The sequence below is a fragment of the Drosophila pseudoobscura genome, chromosome 4 (assembly GCF_009870125.1).
Source record: "Drosophila pseudoobscura strain MV-25-SWS-2005 chromosome 4, UCI_Dpse_MV25, whole genome shotgun sequence".
Classification (NCBI taxonomy): Eukaryota; Metazoa; Arthropoda; class Insecta; order Diptera; family Drosophilidae; genus Drosophila; species Drosophila pseudoobscura.
This window is the reverse complement of record NC_046681.1, coordinates 27,759,245-27,780,215: the sequence shown is the minus strand read 5'-3', so window position 1 is coordinate 27,780,215 and position 20,971 is coordinate 27,759,245. Positions and strand designations below refer to the sequence as shown.

General features: G+C 47.3%; 7 protein-coding genes across 8 annotated transcripts; 6 read left to right on the top strand and 1 right to left on the bottom strand.

Moving 5' to 3' along the window:
- Positions 1–597: 597 nt before the first annotated feature.
- LOC6903195 (uncharacterized) lies at positions 598–1,339 on the top strand. Its single transcript, XM_033380078.1, has 4 exons — positions 598–757; positions 816–943; positions 999–1,084; positions 1,156–1,339. Exons 1-4 carry the CDS (start codon positions 629–631, stop codon positions 1,215–1,217), a joined length of 405 nt encoding a protein of 134 aa, XP_033235969.1. The 5' UTR covers positions 598–628; the 3' UTR covers positions 1,218–1,339.
- A 1,778-nt stretch (positions 1,340–3,117) lies between these two features.
- On the top strand, positions 3,118–5,119 carry NLaz (Neural Lazarillo). The gene is made up of 6 exons (XM_002132857.3): positions 3,118–3,250; positions 3,316–3,439; positions 4,190–4,320; positions 4,382–4,461; positions 4,524–4,622; positions 4,717–5,119. Exons 1-6 carry the CDS (start codon positions 3,231–3,233, stop codon positions 4,947–4,949), a joined length of 687 nt encoding a protein of 228 aa, XP_002132893.3. The 5' UTR covers positions 3,118–3,230; the 3' UTR covers positions 4,950–5,119.
- Positions 5,120–5,209: 90 nt separating this feature from the next.
- LOC4817628 (lopap) lies at positions 5,210–6,241 on the top strand. Its single transcript, XM_001356988.4, has 5 exons — positions 5,210–5,314; positions 5,370–5,606; positions 5,664–5,749; positions 5,808–5,906; positions 5,966–6,241. Exons 1-5 carry the CDS (start codon positions 5,220–5,222, stop codon positions 6,103–6,105), a joined length of 657 nt encoding a protein of 218 aa, XP_001357024.4. The 5' UTR covers positions 5,210–5,219; the 3' UTR covers positions 6,106–6,241.
- Positions 6,242–9,723: 3,482 nt separating this feature from the next.
- On the top strand, positions 9,724–10,708 carry LOC6903193 (pseudouridine-5'-phosphatase). Its single transcript, XM_002132856.3, has 2 exons — positions 9,724–9,889; positions 9,968–10,708. Exons 1-2 carry the CDS (start codon positions 9,823–9,825, stop codon positions 10,621–10,623), a joined length of 723 nt encoding a protein of 240 aa, XP_002132892.1. The 5' UTR covers positions 9,724–9,822; the 3' UTR covers positions 10,624–10,708.
- A 1-nt stretch (position 10,709) lies between these two features.
- On the top strand, positions 10,710–12,317 carry LOC6903191 (probable pseudouridine-5'-phosphatase). The gene is made up of 2 exons (XM_033380216.1): positions 10,710–11,971; positions 12,135–12,317. The coding sequence occupies exon 1, from the start codon at positions 10,742–10,744 to the stop codon at positions 11,450–11,452; it is 711 nt and encodes a 236-aa protein (XP_033236107.1). The 5' UTR covers positions 10,710–10,741; the 3' UTR covers positions 11,453–11,971; positions 12,135–12,317.
- Positions 12,318–12,943: 626 nt separating this feature from the next.
- LOC6899211 (chromobox protein homolog 5-like) lies at positions 12,944–13,523 on the bottom strand. The gene has a single exon (XM_002136276.3). The coding sequence runs from the start codon at positions 13,449–13,451 to the stop codon at positions 13,029–13,031; it is 423 nt and encodes a 140-aa protein (XP_002136312.2). The 5' UTR covers positions 13,452–13,523; the 3' UTR covers positions 12,944–13,028.
- A 368-nt stretch (positions 13,524–13,891) lies between these two features.
- Positions 13,892–17,171, top strand: LOC6903189 (pseudouridine-5'-phosphatase). Of its 2 annotated transcripts, none has more exons than XM_002132852.3 (3): positions 13,892–14,127; positions 14,183–15,146; positions 17,003–17,171. In XM_002132852.3, the coding sequence occupies exons 1-3, from the start codon at positions 14,031–14,033 to the stop codon at positions 17,103–17,105; spliced, it is 1,164 nt and encodes a 387-aa protein (XP_002132888.2). In that variant the 5' UTR covers positions 13,892–14,030; the 3' UTR covers positions 17,106–17,171. The 2 variants fall into 2 exon arrangements, with proteins under 2 accessions (XP_002132888.2, XP_015036379.2); XM_015180893.2 differs by lacking the exon at positions 17,003–17,171 and adding an exon at positions 15,206–15,381 and having other exon boundaries at positions 13,893–14,127.
- Positions 17,172–20,971: the final 3,800 nt, after the last annotated feature.

Here is a 20,971-nt window from a genome sequence, read left to right as displayed (position 1 = left end):
ATGAATTCGCTTTTGCGAATAGTTGGCTGGCCATTCAAAATCTCCGCTAGTCATCCACGAAAGGGGATCCAAGAGTTTCCTGGAACACACAATCCAAGCGATTCAGAACTCTTCGAACCCACCATCCAAAAGGCAAAAACATACATCATCTGGGACTACCTGTCTGTCCACTTCAGAGCTCTGCACTTCAGCGTTTGTCCTGCGGCCATTTTTGCACATTTAACTCAATTTGTGGTTTACATTTAATTAATTTAATAATATATGGGGGATGGGCATTTCTCGTCTTCTCTGCAGTTCCCAAAGAGAAAAACCGCAGAAATCTCGCCACTGTCAACGGATTTTGCTGACCAGATTCATCTCTTTGGCTCGAAAGAACCCAAGCACCCCCAAAAAAAAAAACACACAGAGACAAAGCACTCAACAGATGGCGCCAGCATCTATGCGGGTGGATTCTGTCCAGGGAGGGCGCCACGAATGCAATCCACAGGCGAGCAGAAGCTTTCGCTGGTGTGGGAGGAATATTTTGTAAGGGAAAATCAGGCAGAAATAATCCAAATATTATGGTAATTAATAGATTTCTAGACTTACTTGTAGTTTGGCTTCGGATTTCGTTAGACGTGGTTAAAGAATGAATCTGAAAAGAAGAATTATAGTATTAATTTTCCTCATATTTCTTTGGGAGAGTGCGAAAGGCCTGGAACTGTACCCAGGAGAGTGTCCTCCATTGAACCCCGTCAAAAACTTCGATATCCAAAAGGTAAGAGCGTCCTTTGGTTCTCCTTAAGGATGATAGAGACTCCCCTTTGTTCCACAAGTTCCTGGGCGTTTGGTATGTGCAATCCTTCTATCCCTTCGACGATGAACCCATGCTGGAGTGCCATCACTTTCTCTACCAAAGCCACAAGGGTCGTTTCTATGAATTCGAGCTACTGCTGGATAACGAGTAAGCCAACACATGATCCATAAATGGTTTCTTATATAAACATTACATTTCCAAGTCACGATAAGCAAGTAATGACCCGTTCGAGTGTTATAAGATACCATGAAAACACCGGCGGCATCGAAGTCAAGCGCCGCAATAGCTGTGAGTGTTTAAAAAACATCAACAAGGGGAATAATAAATAATAACAAATGCTCCACAATTTCCCGGTACAGCCTATGACAATCCGCCGCACAAAAATACCATTCGTAAGTCCACAAATCGGATTTCTATATAATAGATCACAGATTACCCATTCTGTTGGCAGCTACTCGACCGCATCGCTTTACAATGTATCCCCTGGCCCTGGACTATGACTCCTATGTGGTCATGGTCACCTGCAACCGCCACAGAAGGAACCAGCATTACCGTGAGTACATGTGATAAGACCTTTATACATATATCCCATATAATATTGTCCCAACCCCAAAAGTGGGCGCTTGGATAATGACCAGACATTGTAGGCCACCAGGAAAGTTCGTTTTGGCCGCTCAGAATGCCCTGATCAAGCAGGATATCGAAGTCGTGAACATGATATATGCCAATCACTTCAACTGTGAACTTTTCAAATGATGATTTACGATTTTCCAGGTCTTTATTGTTTAGAGGTTTATGGATGAAAGATAAAGAAAAGAAAGATTACGATTTTCCATATAACAAAGTTTTCTTTATAGCGCATTTATTTCTAGAACACTGAAATGCTATATTCTGCAAAAATTAATTCTATATTACGAATTTCCCATAAAACGAATCTAGATGGAAGTTCGTCTGAATTTGAATTCTGTTTAGTTTAGAATAAACGCCGAAATGAGCAATGGAGCGGGTAAATATTGGGAGTAATTGGAAATTAGTAGGATTTTAGTACTAGTAAATCACATATCCGCGAGTTATATTGAAAAAAACACACCCAGATCATGAAGATCTTCTAAAAGACCTTGAATCTTTAATAATATTTAATATTCTAAAGCTATAACAATAAAAAGAGTAAATAAAGTAGTGGCTAATCCATCCGTCTACTCGAAGCAGCGTTAAGTAGCGATCCCTACCGTAAGTGTACCATTATAGGCTTAAGTGCTCTCCACCTTCTGCACAGATCACGAGGGAATATCTATGGTCATCTATGTACATATCTATTTCTACGACTGACCTTGTTGAAAAAGACCCTAAGGTTTCGATGTAGTATAAGAATGCACAATTTATGGTTATACGATTGCGAATGTATATAAGAAGACGATCTGCTGAAGCCGAATTGCTAGGCTGACGGCCCTATGCTGCAAATCTTAGAAGAGAGCGCGAGATAGCGATAGAAGGAGAGCGCAAGAGCAGCTCGGAGCTGCTGCTAAGCCGAGCCCGAACAACAAATTGAGCGCGAGAGAACTGCAGCAGGAACGAAGAGGGCGCGATAGAGAGGCGAAAGAACGGCCGCTGCCGCTGCCGTGCGAAAGCATACGAGCATATGGGTTGACTGGTGTATATGTATGTTTGTATGTACAGTGGGCAGTGCAGAGAGTGAAAAAGAGAGATGATTTACATTGGGCTGCGCCGGCTGCACCACTGGCTATGATTTTGGGAATTTGATGACTCATATGGGGGAGGAGGCTGGGAAACACGACAGTGGGCATATTTCACAAAAAGTCTTCTAAAAAAGCACCTAAACTGGCATTTCATAAGCACAGAATGATATATATGTGAGTACATACATATGTGTATATATAGTATCTATCATGCATAGCTGACATACCTATATATGCATATATGTACATATGCATCACCCATCTACCATTTTCAGGACATTGAACTACTTCAGTTGATCGCCCACAATTGATATGCAAGCCGCTGCGCGCTGGCTACACGGAAGCCCTTATCTATAGAGAACAATCGCACAAAAAGTACCATATAGTTTGCCATTAAACGATGTAAATATTGCAATCACAATTCCGCCTACGGCGCCCAGAGAGTGTAACGATACACACATGGAGACATGGAGACACGTAGACAGACAGCGCTCTCTATTCAGATCGTCTGCATTTCACTTTTGTTTACATTGTCAGGCAGCGTCGGCGCAATCGGAAAAGCTCTCCGTTCCTCTCCGCGCTCCGTCCGGCCAGAGCGAAAAGCTCGCCCCGCACGCATGTAAAGGCATATAAAGGTGTATTGCAGCTGCAGTCGAGTCCCAGTTCTAAGCCAGAAGTAGAACAGAAATCGTTTGGCGCTCAGCTTACAGTCCAGCAGCACATCTATAATCTCCAAAATGATTCATCATCGGTCGGGGTAAGTCTCTTGATTGTTTGCCCACCTCTTACGGCTCTTTACACTCCGCTTAATCACGCTCGCAGCTGGAATTTCCTGCTGCTTGTGGGGCTGCTGGCCGGCAATGGAGTTTGGCTGGTGCACTCGCAGGTGCCCTTTCCCGGACAGTGTCCGGAGGTCAAAATAATGGACACCTTCGATGTGGATTCGGTGAGTGTTTCTTGTTTGATTTAGTTCATGTAGGTCATCAAAGGTGCTATACAATTTAAAGCAAGAGATGCGAAAATGTGTATTTTGTAATATGATTAGCCTTGCAGATCGCTCTGGGGATAGGCGGGGGACTAAAAGCTTTCTTAGGGGAACAGCTGATCTGAGAGGCGGTAAAAGATTGGATAGGATTCGTAGATGGTGGATTTTGGGGGGAAGACTAAGGAAAAGAGCAAAGAAATGGATAACTTTGATGAATGAATCTTATAGATTATGTTTCTTAGGGAATCGGATAACAAAAGTACGTGAACATTGCACTTTTATTGCATTTTATATTAAATTTCCATCCAAAGACCACAGAAAAGATAGTAAAACTTTCCACCCAAGGGCAAAGAAAGGGACCAGGAAAATACTCAATAAAATACAGTCTAGTATATAGTATATTCCGCCAAAGAGCATGCCATATTCTTCTAGTGATGTAATGGGTTTGGAATTTTAAAGAAAAACACAAACAGAAATTAATTAAAATTTCATTACACAGTAGTTTTGAGGGCCCCTTAAGAACCCCCCAACAAAAAGATAAGATAAACAAATATATTGATTAGTTTATACCTAAAACCACTTGACAAACACAAACACAAACACAAACACCCGCAAGCCGCCAGCTGTTGTGATAAAAACAATTCCTATAGAGATTAATATATAATACAGTGTCAGTCGAAAAGCTCTTAATACTCTTCCCACTATACGCAGTACTTGGGGATCTGGTACGAGCACAGCAAGTATCCATTTGCATTCGAAATCGGCAAGAAGTGCATCTACGCCGACTACGAGATCATCGACAATGCCACGCTGTCCGTGGTGAATGGGGGAATCAATCGAATGTGAGTGGGGGGGAAATATCTACACCTAAATATATATAATAATTATGTGTAAACTATGCAGAACTGGCAACCCCTCGAACATAAGCGGAACAGCCAAGGTCATAGGCCCCGCCCGGCTGGCTGTGGCCTTTTTCCCCGGCCGTAAGTGATGTCTCTTCCGCATTGATCTATTGAATATCTATTGAATGTGTCCAAATTTGTAGAGCAAACGTCGAAACCCAACTACCTGGTTCTGGGCACCGACTACGAGTCGTACTCCGTTGTCTACAGCTGCACTAGCGTGACATCTCTGGCTAATATCAGTGAGTAGACGAGGAAGTCTACTGGAAAATTATTATGCCAGTGGCATGCGCACACCTGCTACCTTTTAAAAATATCTATCTATCGCACTTTCAGAGCTCGTTTGGATCTTAACCCGCGAACGTGAGCCCTCGGCGGAGACCATTGCGTCGGCCAAAAAGATCTTGGAGGAGAATAAAATCAACCAATCCTTCCTCATCGACACCATTCAGAGCAAGTGCCCCAAGCTGGCTGCAAACAGCACGGACTTCGGCGTCGAGGATCTCACAGAGGACCCCGTCGATGAGTTTGTCGGCACTGTGCTGCCCAATGCCATCGACAAGGCATGAGAATGGCTGCGACGCTTCTACTTGCGTCTCTACAACATCTTTATGAACTTTCTGAGCTCCTAAATTTACTGTTTCGAACCCTGTACATACGTAGATGGATAGAGAAATGTTATCAAATGTAGTATGATATATTATTCGTTAAAGCATGGAATAAAAAACATAGTTTCGGTTATGGAAAAGACTCTGTAGAAGGCTTTAGCTGGGTGTTGAAGCGGATAGCCACTGTACCACGTTTGTGAGCATGAAATAGCCTTTATTTCCGACCAATCCATGGCCAATCCATTCAGTCAAGACCCTCCATTTCATTCAATTCCAATTCATTCCGATAGCAACCTCTGCATCATGATCATGCCACAGCTCTTCGTGTGAGTATCCACCATAGAGCTCCCTATAAATAGCCTTAAAAATATCTTTGAACAGCTTTCCCATCATTGTACTCATTTACATACCCCCCACTCTGGCCATGATCGCCCTTGAGGGTCCTTGTCCCTCGAATATGACGGCTGTGGGGGACCTGGACATGGATCGCTTTCTGGGCAAATGGTATACGTATTCCGTGTATCCGACTTTCTCGAAACGTGTGCCCAAATGCCAGACGGTGGAGTTCAAGAAGGAAGAGGACAAAATCTGGATTAAACGTACAGAGCTGAGCACCAAGTAAGCCGCCAATGAAAAACAAACCAAAAACTACTCCAACCTAAATCTCTTCCACAGGACCGACACACTGAAGATCAAAGTCGAGGAGATTAGAAATGTGGACCCATCTCACGGGAAATACGATCTAATAACCACAAATTCTGGTAAGGAAAAGCCCCAACCTTAAGCAATCCCCAATAATGCCAGAATTCTTCCGTCTAGCCTTTCCCGAAGGCATTCAGATCAACGTACTGGACACGGACTATGACAACTTTGCCATACGCTACATGTGCTTCGATTCCAACAACCTTTTCAGCTTTCGTAAGTCCCAGAGTAGGAATTTCTATGGCCATAGTTATGGCAAAGGTTCTGCCTTTCAGATTGGGCCGTCATCCAGACCCGCATTCGTCTGCCCACCTCGGATATAATATACACGGCCCAGGTCCTGGCCAGAAAATCTGGCATTGTTCTGAGCAAAATGATAAAAATACCACAGCACTCGTGTCCACCAGATGCCTAGGAGAAACGGTACGAAAACATCTGCGATTCTGATTTCAGATTTGTTCAGGAAATGCTTTAATAGCCACGTCTAAGTGGCGAGAAGCTCTATTTTATTGAAAAGTCTTTAATACACGGAATGCGGTTTTCACATTTAACATTCGAGTGTTGTATTTTGGTCTTAATGGGGGGTTCGTTGAGCTATGGCATATATTGTGTAGATATATGTATGGTAGTAAAATTCGACGATTGTTTAGTTTAGTCAATGCGATGGTTCGGAGAAGAGATAACGAAAGAGAGCACGACGCGGCAGTGGGAGTTAGATCGATTCAAAACGGTGTTGGATTGAAGACGAACGTCGGATGACGGTGTCGGATTCCCACGACGATGCAATACTAAAGCGCCAGCCGAGGGCAGGCGGGCCGAAGCCAAAGCCGAAGCAATCGAAGCTTAACCAAAGCGCGACAGATCGAGCGAGCGATAACGAAAGCGAAAGAGCGAACGTTAGGCGCGAGCTGAAGACGAGAGAGAGAGGGAGATAGCGGCTGCATAGGCTGCTGCCGTGCGTGGGAGTATATGTATATGTATGTCTCTATAGTATAAGTATAAGTATAAGTCTTATACATCTGTAGAGGAGAATTAAAGGGATTTACTTAAGCACTGGCTTTAATCCAAGGGCGTAACCAGTAAGGGGGGGTATGCTTATTAGTAGAAACAAAATGTGTCCTTAATTTTTGTTGAATATTTAAAAAATAAATAGTTTTTTCTCAATTTATTTGATATGATTTTCCCAATCAGTCCTTCTAAATACATAAATAATTATGGATAAATGGGGAATATCGGGCTGGGGTTGTTCTGACTATGCTTAAGAGACTCAGGAACCAAGTAACCTCTTTAAAGAACCCATAGATAGACGATAGATATAGTGGTGAGCAAAGCAAAGCACTTGAACTCTGTGTAAAAGCCTCACGAAACAAGTGACTTCATTAAAGTAAGATAGAGAGATAGATTCGATAGATAGATGGATAGATAAAGACACTGATAGATAGTCTTTAGTCTTAGCCGAAACCGGTTCTAATCAAATCTTAAAACATTGAATAGTAGACTCTAGAGAAGACTCCCACAAACCATGTGGAAATTCCATCCTTAAAGCCTCACCTATCCCGGACCTCCGATCTAATTCGTATGACAGTTCCATTAACCAAATAAGGAAGGAAACCCAGTTGGACTGCTTCTACCCCCAAAAGCGGGTTTTCCACGCAGCTTTTTCCCTGTGTTTACCGAAAACAAAACAAATGCTGGCCCACAGAAAGAAGGAAGCATAAATCAGAAGACCGCATACGGAACGGATGCGCATAGATAAACCCCGAACATTCCCCGAACAACCATTCCCAGGCACACTCTCAGATCTCTCCTCCTCGCCGATTCCCTGGTCAGGAATAGAAAAGAAAAAGGACAATTGTAAAATTAAACAGCGAAAAGGCAGCACCGGAGAAGACTCGACTCCACTCCACTCCACCCCTCTCCCGGCCACGTCCATTGGGGAAATTTTATGGTACAACGATTTTAGAAATATTCACATGCATATATTTTATTTGCCATTTTTCTACTAGTATTTTGTGTTGTGTAGTGTGCCACCCGCGGCAGTTGCGAGTGGGGTTCTTGCATCGTTTGTTGCACGGCACCCAGGACCCCCAGAAGCCCCAAGAACGAGGATACGACGCGGACAAGGACTCGCTATGCATACAAAATTTGTTTCGCAAACAAAGTAATGCCATTACAAACAAATTGGACTTTGTGCCCATGTTTTCCAGCCCCCTTTCCGGGGGGAGGGACCGTGTTGCAGTCGGTAGAGGAGACCCTTGGGGAAATGGCCCCAGTGGGCGGTGGAGGAGGAGGAGGAGGAGAAGTCCTTCTGATGATTGAGGGAATATGTGACTGACATTTGAGCCTTTGGATAACATTTATTGAGTGCCGCAGGATATTGGGTTACTCTCTGGGAGATTATACTATTTATTCAATTTGGTATTCCTTTGCGGTGGATCCTTTAAGGATTCACTTGATTTGGCTCCCATTGCCAGCGCCTTTAATTTCCTATTGACGGAATTGAATGGAAAATGCCAAATCAGCTAAATCAATTTGCTGGCAACCCACACGCCACACGTCTTTCAGTCAATAAAATGCCTTTTAATTAAACGGACGGACACCCCCCCCAACCAGGAGTGGAGCGAGGAGTGGAGCCAGGAGTGGAGCCAGGAGTGGAGCCAGGAGTGGAGCCAGGAGTGGAGCCAGGAGTGGAAGCATCATTCGAATGCAGCGACGAATTGTGCGCATAAATTATGCAGGCAACCATTTTGGGCGGCCCGGCATTTATGGCCAAGAGACGGTGCTTTTTTCCAGCCATTTCCCCAACGGGGACAACGGCCAACGGCCGGCTGGGCAACAACAATATGTTGTAAACGTTTAATTTGAACGCGTCCTCTAATCGCTGTCCTGGCAACGTGCCCCTCAGGGTGCTCCGTGCGCCCCGTGAGCCGTAATTGCGTTCATTGAATTGTTAACTGGTTTCTGCTCGTTGTCTACGACAGCCGTTGGCTACCTTCTCACCCCCCTGCCCCCCCTCTGTGAGACCGCAAACTTGCAGCCAAAAGCCGTTGTTAGCCTTGCGGTCGCTGGGGCTCCTCCGAATCCGAATCCGAATCCGAATCCCGGTCAATGCACATCAAACTTTTTGGCTCTCTGCATTTGGCATTTATTGGTATTGTTCCAATTAAACTTGGACTTTGGGCCATAAAATATGCAAGCTCAGCCAAGCAGTTAGCCAGTTGGAGCCAGTCGAGCGGGCAGGCCACAAGCCGATTGCCGGAACGTAAAACTTCTGGAGCAGGGTTCGATTTTGGCGGCCACAGGACATTAATGCGTTACGGTCAATGGCTTCGACTGCAGAGACAGCGACAGCGACACCGAAGAGTGCCAATAAAAGGTAATAAAAGTGGGCTCCACTTCAGTACTTGAGCACTCGAAGGACTGGACAATGGGGTCCTCGACTGCAGTGGGGTTTATTGGCCACAGTTGCACTTTCCTGTGGACATTGAGGGCATCGTAACATTTCACTTCCTAGTACCCAAAAAATATTGCAGCTTTCAATGCCCCTCTAAACGGTCCGCCCCCCTTCCGAGATCAAGCATCGCAATGCATTCACCTTTGACCCCCGCGCCACCCCATCGTTTGAAGCCAACAAACTTTGGTTGCCCCCTCCCCCGCCCCATTCGGTGGCACGTATTGGCTAAGCCAAAGTTTCGGCGACGCGTTGCCGCAACTTGCGTCTTGTGGCCTGGCTGGCAGCTGCTTAATCAATTACGCAACTTTGTAACAACATGCGGCAGACAGGCAGGCAGGGAGGCAGGGAGGCAGGGAGGAGGCATCCCGCTGCAAGCGTGCGCCGCATGCATTCGACTTAGTCAAATATACAAAAATGCAGCTTGCCCCAAGAGGCGCCAGCAAAATGACAGCTGCAGCCCCTGCAGTGCCCCCCGCAGTGGGCGGAGATTCCCGAAAAGTTGCCAAGAATCCGACGAGAAGAAGGCGACGTCTAAATTGTTTAATTAAAACCCTCGAGACACGAGCAGAGGCTTTGATCAGCGGGGTAGTCCTTGCTCCGGCATTCAAAATTGAATTTTCAAATTAAATCCCAGCTTTGGCGGCATGTCGTAGGGGCAGAGTCGTAGAAGGGGTAATCATGGCTTCCAGGGCCTGCTACAAGCCCGTCACGCACATCATCTTCGACAGCGATGGGACCGTCTTGGGTAGGCCCCTGCACATTCCCATTCCCATTCCCATTCGATTACTCCATCAATCTCCATCAATCATCAATCACTCCTTAGACACCGAAAACATGTACTCGGATGTGATCAACGAGATCGTGGCGCCGTTCGGCAAGAGCTACACGTACGAGATGAAGCTGCGGTACATGGGCATGCCGGCCCTCCAGTCCGCCCGGCAGCTGGTCGAGGAGCTGCAGCTGCCGCTGACGCCGGTCGAGTACCTGAAGATATTCGACTCCGTGGTCTTCGGACGCATCAACAATGTCCAGCTGCTGCCGGGGGTCAAGGACCTGATGCTGCACCTCCACGATCACCGCATTCCCATGGCCATAGCCACGAGCTCGGTGCAGGCCGCCTTCCACACCAAGTCGCAGCCGCACAGGGACCTGTTCCCCGCCCTGCACCACGTGGTCTGTGGCGATGACCCGGAGCTAAGGCCGGGCCGGGGCAAGCCCCACCCGGACATCTTCCTGCTGGCCGCCTCCCGCTTCCACCCGGCGCCGGACCCCGGCCAGTGTCTGGTCTTCGAGGACTCCCCCAACGGCCTGCAGGCGGGCATCGCCGCCGGCATGCAGGTGGTGATGATCCCCGATCCCCGGGTGCCCTCGGAGCAGAGGACAGGCGCCACGCAGGTGCTCGACTCGATGGCGGACTTCGAGCCGCAGCTTTTCGGCCTGCCCCACTACGACACCTGTTCAAAGTTCGAGTTCGGGTAGAGAGCACATTCTATCGGATCCGATCGGGTTGTATCCATCAAAATTCAAAGTTTACTAGAAGAAAAAACAAAAAAATAGAATCTCAGAATCTCTTAGAATCTCTTAGAATCGCAGGAAAATGTCGGAATTGGTTTCCTCGTCGCGGCACTGCTGCTTCCGACCCGTGACCCACTGCATCTTCGAGCTGGACGGCCTCCTGCTCGACAGCGAGCGCCTGAACACGCGGGCGGTGCAGCAGATCCTCGACCCCTTCGGCCACATCTACGGCTTCGACCTGAAGCTGCGGTGCATGGGCAAGCCCTCCCCGGAGTCGGCGGACATGATCATCGACAGCTACGGCCTGCCCCTCAGCCGCACGCAGTTCCAGCGCCTCCACAGGCTCCACAGTCGGGACCACTTGGGGTCCGTGGGCCTGATGCCCGGCGCGGAGCGCCTCCTGCGCCACCTGCACGCCTCCCACGTGCCCCTGGCCCTCGAGACGAGCGGCAGTCGAGAGTCGTACGACCTCAAGGTGCGTCCCCACGCCCAGCTCTTCGAGGTCTTCCAGCACGCGGTCGTCGGCGGCTCCGACTCGGAGGTGAAGCGGTGCAAGCCCTCTCCGGATATATTCCTCACAGCCGCCGCTCGCTTCAAGGATCCCCCGGAGCCGGAGAACTGCCTGGTGCTGGAGTCCTCGCTGCTGGGCATGGAGGCTGCCTTGGCCGCCGGCATGCAGGTTGTGCTCGTGCCGGATCCCCTGCTCTCCATTCGACTCAGTGCTCCGGCCACACTGAGGCTCCGCTCGCTGGAGGCCTTCAGGCCGCAGTACTTTGGACTGCCCCCCTTCTGAAGAGACCTGCAGAGTGCCTCCTGCAGGAGAATCCACCACAGCAGACGATGCTTCCTTCAGATCTCTCAAAGAAGAAGAAAGAAAAGGGAGTGGCGTTATGTTTCTGGCCATTCAAAATGTGTAGCGGAAGTAGGGATCAAAGTTCCTAGAAAAAACTCCAACGGATTCCCAATCCACTTGGGGACGAACCTTCAGAATTCCATCAGAGACGGATACACAAGAGGAAAGCAATGAGTAGCCCTCCAGGGGCCTCTTCGATGGTCCAAGTCCAGGCCCCACCAAAGCCGAGGGGGACATCCTGGATGTTGGCTGGCAGTGAGTTTGGGGCTCGCGGCGGCGACTGGCAACGGGCTGATCGGCAGACGATGCCTGTACTGAGAAGCTCTAGAATACATTTTGAATCCACTGTATTCTAGCACTCCTTTCATATCAGCGGAGGAGTGGCCGGCGGAGAGCGCAGCGGAGAGGCATGCTCGTAATCCTCGGAATCCCCGTACTCCATTGTTGTTTTTTCCAAAGGTAATGAAACACTTGAAGCACTTTTGTGGTTTTCCTAATTATTTTTTCCCCGAAGTGAAAGAGACACAAGACACAGCTTCCTGGCTCGCTTCCCAACACTGTCCAACACTAGTTCTGTGTCTTTGTCTCTCATGCATCTCTCTCTCTCTCGCTCTCTTCGCAGGAATGTTGCCAGAGTCCAATGTCAAAGGGCATTCATGGCGAGAACGCTTTATTGAGCATTGCCACAGATAATTTCTCGGAGATCACAAAATTATTCGCAATTTCCAAGCTTTGTGGTATCGATAGCTCTCGATACTTGAGTAGATTTCTATTAATGAAATAAAAATAAGAATGTTTTCGGATAGTTTAATGTCTATGGTGTCTTTGGAGTTTATTTCAAGCGGGAATATTCATTGGGGGGATGATCCAGCGTACCCGATAAATACTATTTTTCGATGTGACCATTTTCCCCCCTCCATGGCGCTAATTTTCCCCAAACGCGTGGCTTCTTCTTCTTTTTCCTGCCAATTGGCAAGTAATTGTTGACTTTTCGTTCTCTTCTTCTTCGCTTGTGGTAGGTTCGAGGTAAAAAACTGTGAAATGGACGCCTAAATAAAGTATTCTTTTTGCCAGATCAATCCAGAATGAAGCAAGACTCTGCGCAGCAAAATGCCTCCAACGAGACGTTCATGTGTGACCAACCTTCCACGAAGTACACGCCGCATCTCTGCTGGGAGGTGGAGCATCGCGGACCCGAGCAGGAGTGTCCGGCGGCCAAGCCAAAGACCGAGCCTCTGGAGGGCGACTCGGTGCCGCTGGGTGCTGCCGAGGCCGAGCATGGCGAAGGTGACCATCTGGTGGCGGTTCAGCCGCTGGATCTGAAACTCTCCTGGTGTGATGGAAAATTGTGTGGCTTAGTCGTTGTGCGGCACGGCGTCGAGGACCAAGCTCCGACTTAGCCGCTGAGATCCACAATAAAATGCAAAAAAATACAAGAACAATGAGAGATGTGTGTTTTATTCGATTCTAGAACATTCAATTTGTATAGGTTATTGTGAGGTTATGGGGAATATGCTCAGTTGTAGGTTTCTCCGACTGAAAGCTCGTCGTCTCCATTATCCGAATTCTGGTCCTCGGCCTCGGTTTTGATCTCGGTTTTAACCTCGGTTTGGGCCTCGTCATTCTCTTCCTGTTCGTCGTCTGATCCGGCAGCAGTGCTGCCAGGGGCGGTGTCCTTCTTTTCGAAGACCACGCGCTCCTCGTAGAAGGCAATGACCAGCTGTGGACATTTTATGTGGGCCACTTTGGCACTCACCTTATCGAGACTGTCGATGCCCTTCCATTTCATCAGGAATGTGAGTTGACCCGACGAGTTGACGCTGGCGCCCAGTATCTTAGCCGGCTCCAAGCCGCGCTCGAACGGGTCGGCCCCCTCCAGGATGGTCTTGCGCTTGCTGCGCGTGTTTTTGGCTGGTGACCCTATTTCTCCCCGCTTCATTGGCTGCTTTTTGGCTTTTAGCGACTCTTCGAGGGAAATTCAGACTCTCTGCAGGAAATCCTTTCCTTTCGGAAATTTTGCCAGATGCTTTTCGATGCGTCGCTTCGGCGGCTAGTGATGGGAGAATGGGAGAATTTGAGAATGCATTGCGATACACGATGTATCGATAGCTAATGACAAGGCAAAAAACCATAAAATTCAAGGAAAATCCAGCTATTTAATTCGTAACAAATTAAATAAAATATACATTTAATTTCTTGGACTCTGAATTTCTATATAGGAGATTTCTATATATATTTCGCAGCAGTGCTGTAGAAACATCGATGCTTTCGGTCCAGATCTAAATTTTGCCGTCTGGCAGTGTTGGAAACAGACAATTTTGTCAGCTGTTCGACTGCTCTGACTGTTCCAACCATTTTGTACATTATATAGGTGATGGGGGGGAGGGGGCCAAATGTTGTCATATCCAACTTTGATCGACTTGGAAATTCTTTGTCAGTTTTATGTGTACAAAATTCGGTAAATGCTGTTTGAAAATTGTTAAAAATTGTTCGAAAACTTCCTTCGTCACGTAAGAGAATGTGCAACAGATGCTGCCAACCCGTGGGCTGTGCCCCAAGCTGCTGCGAGCCGAACATTTGCTACTGCATCTTCGATCTGGAGAGTTCGGTGTTCGGTGAGAGGTTTTTCCACTGGCCTAGAATCCTAATTGGCAACTCCCCAAATGATAGATACCCGCAACGTCTATCGACGAGCCCTCATCGAGCTGGCGGCCAGCTACGATCGCCAGGTGCCGGAGGTGCTGCTGCTGCAGGTGGGGGTCATGGCCACGGGCGAGATGGCGGAGCTGATTGTCCGCAAGTGCAGGATACCCGTGTCCTGGGAGCACTTCCTGCTGCAGGTCAACGAGCGGGCCTCGGAGCTGATCGGCAATCCGCCCCTGATGGAGGGCGTGGAGCGACTCGTCCGCCACCTGAAGAAGTGCTGCATCGGCATGGCTCTGATCAGCTCCAGCTGCGAGGCCCTCTACTGCCAGAAGATCCGCGGCCGGGAGGCCTTCTTCCAGCACTTCGAGACGCTGGTCTGCGCCGACGATCCGCAGCTGAAGCAGCCCAAGCCGGAGCCGGATGTCTACCTGATCGCCATGTCCCGGCTGGGGGAGGCCGACGCCAGCAGCACGCTGGTCTTCGACGGGACCATCAAGGGCGTGCAGGCGGCATCGGATGCCCGCCTGAAGGTGGTCATGGTGCCCGAGAAGGGCCTGCCCCAGTGCTGGTCCGAGCGGGCGGCCGTGCGCCTCGAGACACTCGCCCAGTTCAGGCCCGAATGGTTCGGCATCGCCCCGCTCAGCAGAGAAGCGCCTCCTCCCAGGCCCAAGTCGAAGCCCAGGGCAAGGTCGAGACTGTCTCAGGCCCAGCAAGAGTCCAGCGAAGAGAGGGAGACCGAAGGAGAGGGCTCAGAAGAGGGCAAAGAAGGGGAGCCTGGGAAAAAAGACGAGGGCCCTGAGAAAAGGGAAGAGCAGCCGCAGAAAAAACAACCGGAGCCCGAGAGAAAAGAAGCCGAGCCTGAGAGAAAAGAAGCCGAGCCTGAGAGAAAAGTCGAGGCTAAACCGGAGCCCAGGGACGATAATGATAACGGGCCCGGCGCGGATGACGCTGGCGGTCCGAATAAAGCTGGAGGTGGCGGCAGGAACTGGTAAGAAAGTGCAGGAATACACGGTAATATACGCCTGATTAAAACGTTAACCTCTGCAGAGCATTCCATGCCCAAAACTGGGAGTGTCCTAAGCGGATTCGTCGTCTTTGGAGTCCAATCCCTTGATGGCACATTCCCTGGGCAGCTCCCCGATTATTATACATTTAAAACGGAATTCTCTGTACATATAACGATTAATATTCACAAATAGATGGATATTCATCTCTCAAACTAATCCTTGAACGTCCAGGGACCTGCCCACACACACATCGAATCGTCTGTTCATTACTCAACAGATTTGCGGTGGAATCTTTAGGAAATCCTGCCAATCTGACTAAAAGCTTTTGCCACTTGAATAGAGAGCTCCCCCTCCTGCTATCCCCCCTCCTGACAGGCAAATAAATGTTGAAAAGAAATCATAAACACGATATTGGTAGTTCTTTGGCGGCCATCAAATGGCAACAAAATCAAATTCAATTAAAATTTGTTTGCTCACAAAATTCGCTGCCAAAAAAAGAGAGAAGCAAGACCAGAGTTGATTGTTGTTTTATCTGCTGCTGAATAATAAATACAGTTTAATTGAAAGCATTTTGATGATTGCAAACCCATCAGCGAGCACATGAATATTCCCACAAAAACTAAATGCAAATTCGGATGGAGATTAAAACAGGATTAGAAACAATGCCCCCCAAACCCCAATTGGCGTTTCCATCGAGTGGCATCAAGTGCTCTTCAATTAAAGATGATTAAGCAGCATTTTCCAGAGCAGAGCCAGTCGGACAATGGATTCCAATTCCAAGCCCAATCCCAATCCCAATCCCAGTCAAGAGTCAACATTTTCCCGTCTCTTCTCCTTCGAAGAAGGACAATTGTTTGACAATTTAATTATTCAACACATTACGCATACGCAGTGTCTGTCGGCATGCAATATGTTTGGCCAGATGCAGAATGCCAACTTGCAACTTTTGAGCCAACTCCTGGCTCCCGACTGCCGGCTCCCGGCTCCAACTTATAATTACTTAATGTTCAGCTCGGAAAATGTGTCTCCATTACCATGGCCGCCCTTCGAGGCACCAGACGGCAAAGTGAATAAACCTTTCAACTCTTTAGACACACTCTCTCCTCCACCATCTCCTCCTTTTTTTGTTCACTTTTTCACTTTTCATTTTAGGTTTAGCTTTCCATATACCCCACAGTCGAATGGGGGGGAACTAGGGGTATATTGTGTGGGGAGCTCCCTGAATATCATGTGATTTTACAGGCAATGCTTCCTGTCTCTCTCTGAAGTCTTCCAGGAATTTCCTGATCGAGCATGCCTTCTCTTCCCCCCAAAGTCCTCCCACGACTACCAGGTACTTCCCAGTCGAGCAGGCCTTCTCTTCTATCTCCCAAGAGCTATCAGACCCTCCCATCTAGGAGTACTCCCATCTCCCCAAAGTCCTCTCAATGACTACAAGGTACTTCCTGGTCGAGCAGGCCTTCTCTGGTGGATTTTTTTCCACTTTTTCTTGCCGCTTCGCTGCCTTTCTTCCGCTTTTGCCTAATGAACGAACGCCACAGGAAGCACTCAAGGGCAAAAAATCTCAGCAGAAATAGAATTTTTACATTTAAAAAAATATAAAAAAAAAACATGCAGAAAAGTGCAGCGTGAGGGAGTGAAAATAATAATAATCGGGCCTGTCGCAGAGTTTGTAATTTCTTAATTAAATTAAACAAAAAAAACGCCGCAGGAGAAGTGGGAAAATCGTTTTCATTTTCACTCGTTTGGCAAGGATTTTCTTTAAGGCAGTGGAATGAGAGGGACAATAATTTGTATTAATTTTCTTAATATTTATATCCATTCTTTGTAATTCCAGGGATAGAGTGAGGAACTCGGTGCGGAGATCGTTGAAGCCCTTGAGACGGAAATCGTCCCTGAGGACCGAAACAACAGAGGAGAAACCGCCGGCCAAGCGATAAAGGGCGGCCTGTGATTTTATTTTTGGTTACAAATAAATTGAAAATAGTTCAAAGTTTTAGAAGAAACAGTGCTCATGCCATTGCCTTCCCCTCAATCCCTAGCGATGCTTAATCGAAGCTTACAAGGAACCCTCATTACCGTTTTCGTGGCTTTTCGGGGGGGCAGGATTGGGGATTAACATGTGTCGAGGCTGTGGCTGAAAGGCTTCCATCGTTTTCTGCACTAAATTCCACTAAATTAATGTTAAAATGCAGCCACGATGCCTGCGACACAAATGCCAATGAGTGTGGTGTTTGGGGGGTACTTTGTGCATTCAGAGCAGGGGCAGGGGCAGGGCAGGAGGGACTGGGGTGGGCTTTGTGTGTGCGCTCCTTGTTATAAAGCATTAATCAAGCATACCTGCTGGGCACTGGAGCTCAGCCACGTCGCTGCTCGGCTGCTCGGCTGCGGCTTTTGCCTTTGCTTGTTTGCGGTGGCGACAAAGACTCCCCACCTCCCCGCCGGCCAACCAAAGCCCATTCATCCACCCACTCAGTCGACTACCTTCCAGCCACCACCCACAAGCCACCCCCCGCCCCACCAACCCCTTCAAAAGGGCACTAAATTGGCGCTCATTATGATGGGCCGGGCCAAACACATGTGCGGCAGTGGTGGCAGCGTGATTGAGGGTCTAGCGATGGTCAAAAAGGTGGCCATTGGGCTAAAGATTCCATCCTCCATTTCCTGGGTCTATCACAGTGCCATCTCTGGCTTCCCAGGACTCTCCTTTCGTAATCCTCGTGCCTCTCGTCCGACTGCCATCTCTAGATTCGTGTACGTGTCTGTGAGAGTGTTTCCCTTTTGCAATTTTCCAGCTAAATGGCATACATTAATTAACGGTTTTGTGCGACAGACGACGTCTGCCACTGCCACTGCCGCAGATTCAGATTCAGGTTCAGATTCAGGTTCAGGCCCAGGTCCAGACCCCGGAACTGGCGTCCATTCCGACCCGGTCCGAAAAAGATTAATGGTGCGCTATTAATGTGTAATGACAAATGTTAGTGCCCTGTCCCCCCCGGCCACCCCACCCCCTCTCCGCTGTGCATGTGTGTGTGTGTGTGTGTGAGATCTCACTCTGACATTGAATGGATTTCGTAGGTCTCCTTCCTTCCATTTGGCCGAAAATGATTGAAATAAATATTTAATTAAAGTTCCAAAGTGCAACAGCAGCACAAAAACGGAGTTCGGAGTCCGGAGTCCGTCGTCCGACTCCAACAACAAACAAAGAAACGAGCAACTTTTGCTCTAAATTCTCATAAAAAATTCAATGGCACGCTCTGCTCCGCCTCTGCTCTCTCTCTCCGTCCGGCAGTATTCAGCGACAGGGACACAGCGACAGCGACAACTACAACGATATGCAATAAAGTGCGGGCAGCAAAATGTGTCACCGTGCTACAAATAAAACCAAATGAGGGACCCTCCTTCTCATATATGTAGGAGCAGGCAATACGAATAGGGGAATGCCCTGAAAGAAGACCTGGAGAGAGAAGACTATAGAAACCATACAAAAGAATCCCTATTGCCGGGTATTTCAAGCCTACTCCGAGGATATGTAACCCCAAAGGGGATTTAAATGCCCAAGAAAGCCCTGAAACTTGAAGAATTTTGGCGCTGAACTGGCTAAGGATATTGCCTTGAATCTTTTTGTTTAATAAAGAGGAAAGATTGATCTATGGGTAGAATTTTCCATTCGCATATTTAGAAGAAAGCTAATCACATATATAGAAGCCATACAAAAGAGCCCCTATAACTAGATATTTCTAGGCTGGTTCGAAGATACGTAACTTCAAGAATTTTGGCACCCAACTGGCCAAAGATATTGCCTTGAATCTTTTTGTGTAATAACGAGAAAAAATGGATCTATAGGTAGAATTTTAAAGCCCGCATATTGCGGGGCTTACCTACAAAATATCACCTGTGAAAATAAAGGTTTTTCGTGTTCCGAAAAATGAAAAAAGGAGCAATCGTTTAATCGCAAAATAACCTCAATAAAAACTGCTAGTTATATATCTATAAAATATCAATAAAATCTAGTATAATGAATGCCTTAAAATATAAACCGAAGATAGAAAAAAGATAGTTAAATATATAGAAATCAGACATAAGAGGGACTATTATTGAAGGCTATTCCGAGGATATCCCAGCGGCGATTTTAATACCAATAAAAGCATTGAAACTTCAACATTTTCAGCGCCCAACTGGCTAAAGATATTGTCATGATTCTTTCTGTTTTGTAAAGAGAAAAGATAGATCTACAAGTATAATTTTCAAAGGGTATAATTTAATGGGGCTTAAATAAAAAATATCACCTGTGAAAATCCCCACAAATTAAGTCCAATAAAAACTGTTATTTAAACACCAAAAAGGGTACCAAAAATTCAAGCCATAAAATCTAGTATAATTAGAGAGTAAGTACACTTTCCTCGGCCAAACAAATAGATCATAGAATAACAGATACCCTGCTCCCAAAAGCAAAAAAAAAGCAATGTCAGGAAACAGTTGCAACAACATCAACGTCAGCGTCAAAGTGCCAGCAACAGACATTAGCAACGCACACGACGAGCCCAGTAGCCAGTAGCCAGAACCCGGAGATCTGTACGGCAACTGGAGATACACGTGTACGGGCTAGTGGTGGAGGAGCGGAGGACACTTTGGCCAACTGTTGTTGTGGCAAACAAGTAAATAAATGACAAACTAAAGCCAAATTAAGTAAATAAAATTGTTGCCGCTGTCAGGCGCATAAAGTGACGTCTGACACGGACACGGACTCCGACACGGACACGGACACGGACACAAAACATGGGCCCGCTGGCCGGACAGGACACACACTCTGACAGGACATGTTGGGCCCGGGCCCAGCCACGGGGCCTCGAGCTGAGGTGCCCTGACAGACAGGCCTGAAAATGTCACCAAGAAAAACATCAGCCACAAAACTAGATGCGAGTTTGACCAAAACTAAAGTTCAGGCAAAGATCTGCTTGGGGTTAAAGGTCGGTACGGAGGCAGAGACAGAGGCAGAGCCAGAGCCAGAGATATGATTGAGGTTAAAGGTGCAGACAGAGACTTTAATGGAGGGAAAATGGAGGAAGTGCACACGAAATTAAAAAAAAAGAAAGTGCGATAACCTTTGGGGGTATTTTTTAGTACAGCCTAGACTTGCCTCTCCTCTCTCCCGCTCTCTTCTGTGCCGCTTTTGGGGGCAGACAAACGCTGACATGTGTCAAAACGAAAAGCGCACAATTTATCAAAGGCAACAATAACCGAAACGCAAGCCACAAACAAATGGGAAAGATATGGGAGATCTATATAGACTATATAATACCCGGTAAGTCGAGCAAATGTTGGGGAAACGATGGGGAGGTCTCTAAACCTGAAAGAGATACAAATTTTGTGGGAATTTTGATAATTTTCAGAGCTTTTTACAGGGTTTTCTTGGGTTAGAAATATCCATCCAGCAAGAGTTCCAGATGGTATTTCTATTAAAGAATTTTCTCAATGTTGTTGTTGATCTGATCTTGAATACCCCTCGAATACCGTGTACGAAAAAAATTGAAGAAATAAGATGTGATGAGTAGACAATGAGGAAACGAAAAATCCAAAAACTATAGAGCCGCCAACAACAATGAGAGAAACAACAACTGAGGCGCAAAGCTTTAAAGCGACAAATGGAAAGAAAAGATGGGGGACAAATGGAGAAAGAGAGAGAGAGAGAGGGGGGGGGGGCACAGTGAGGAAGTGTGACAGTGCTATGGAGGGGCATAGAGAGGAAGTGCTTTGGAGAGGCACTGCAGAGAAGAGATGGTCACACAAATCCGAGTCCAAGCCA

Coding starts and splice junctions, on each gene's coding strand:
- LOC6903193 (XM_002132856.3), top strand. CDS start 9,823: ATGGCTTCCAGGGCCTGCTACAAGCCCGTCACGCACATCATCTTCGAC. Junction 9,890..9,967: donor CAGCGATGGGACCGTCTTGG/GTAGGCCCCTGC, acceptor ATCACTCCTTAG/ACACCGAAAACATGTACTCG.
- LOC6903191 (XM_033380216.1), top strand. CDS start 10,742: ATGTCGGAATTGGTTTCCTCGTCGCGGCACTGCTGCTTCCGACCCGTG.
- LOC6899211 (XM_002136276.3), bottom strand. CDS start 13,451: ATGAAGCGGGGAGAAATAGGGTCACCAGCCAAAAACACGCGCAGCAAG.
- NLaz (XM_002132857.3), top strand. CDS start 3,231: ATGATTCATCATCGGTCGGG. Junction 3,251..3,315: donor ATGATTCATCATCGGTCGGG/GTAAGTCTCTTG, acceptor TCACGCTCGCAG/CTGGAATTTCCTGCTGCTTG. Junction 4,623..4,716: donor GACATCTCTGGCTAATATCA/GTGAGTAGACGA, acceptor TCGCACTTTCAG/AGCTCGTTTGGATCTTAACC.
- LOC6903189 (XM_002132852.3), top strand. CDS start 14,031: ATGTGCAACAGATGCTGCCAACCCGTGGGCTGTGCCCCAAGCTGCTGC. Junction 14,128..14,182: donor TCTGGAGAGTTCGGTGTTCG/GTGAGAGGTTTT, acceptor CCCAAATGATAG/ATACCCGCAACGTCTATCGA. Junction 15,147..17,002: donor GGAGGTGGCGGCAGGAACTG/GTAAGAAAGTGC, acceptor TTGTAATTCCAG/GGATAGAGTGAGGAACTCGG.
- LOC6903195 (XM_033380078.1), top strand. CDS start 629: ATGAATCTGAAAAGAAGAATTATAGTATTAATTTTCCTCATATTTCTT. Junction 758..815: donor AAAACTTCGATATCCAAAAG/GTAAGAGCGTCC, acceptor TTGTTCCACAAG/TTCCTGGGCGTTTGGTATGT. Junction 1,085..1,155: donor AGTCAAGCGCCGCAATAGCT/GTGAGTGTTTAA, acceptor TTCCCGGTACAG/CCTATGACAATCCGCCGCAC.
- LOC4817628 (XM_001356988.4), top strand. CDS start 5,220: ATGGCCAATCCATTCAGTCAAGACCCTCCATTTCATTCAATTCCAATT. Junction 5,750..5,807: donor TCTAATAACCACAAATTCTG/GTAAGGAAAAGC, acceptor TCTTCCGTCTAG/CCTTTCCCGAAGGCATTCAG. Junction 5,907..5,965: donor CAACAACCTTTTCAGCTTTC/GTAAGTCCCAGA, acceptor TCTGCCTTTCAG/ATTGGGCCGTCATCCAGACC.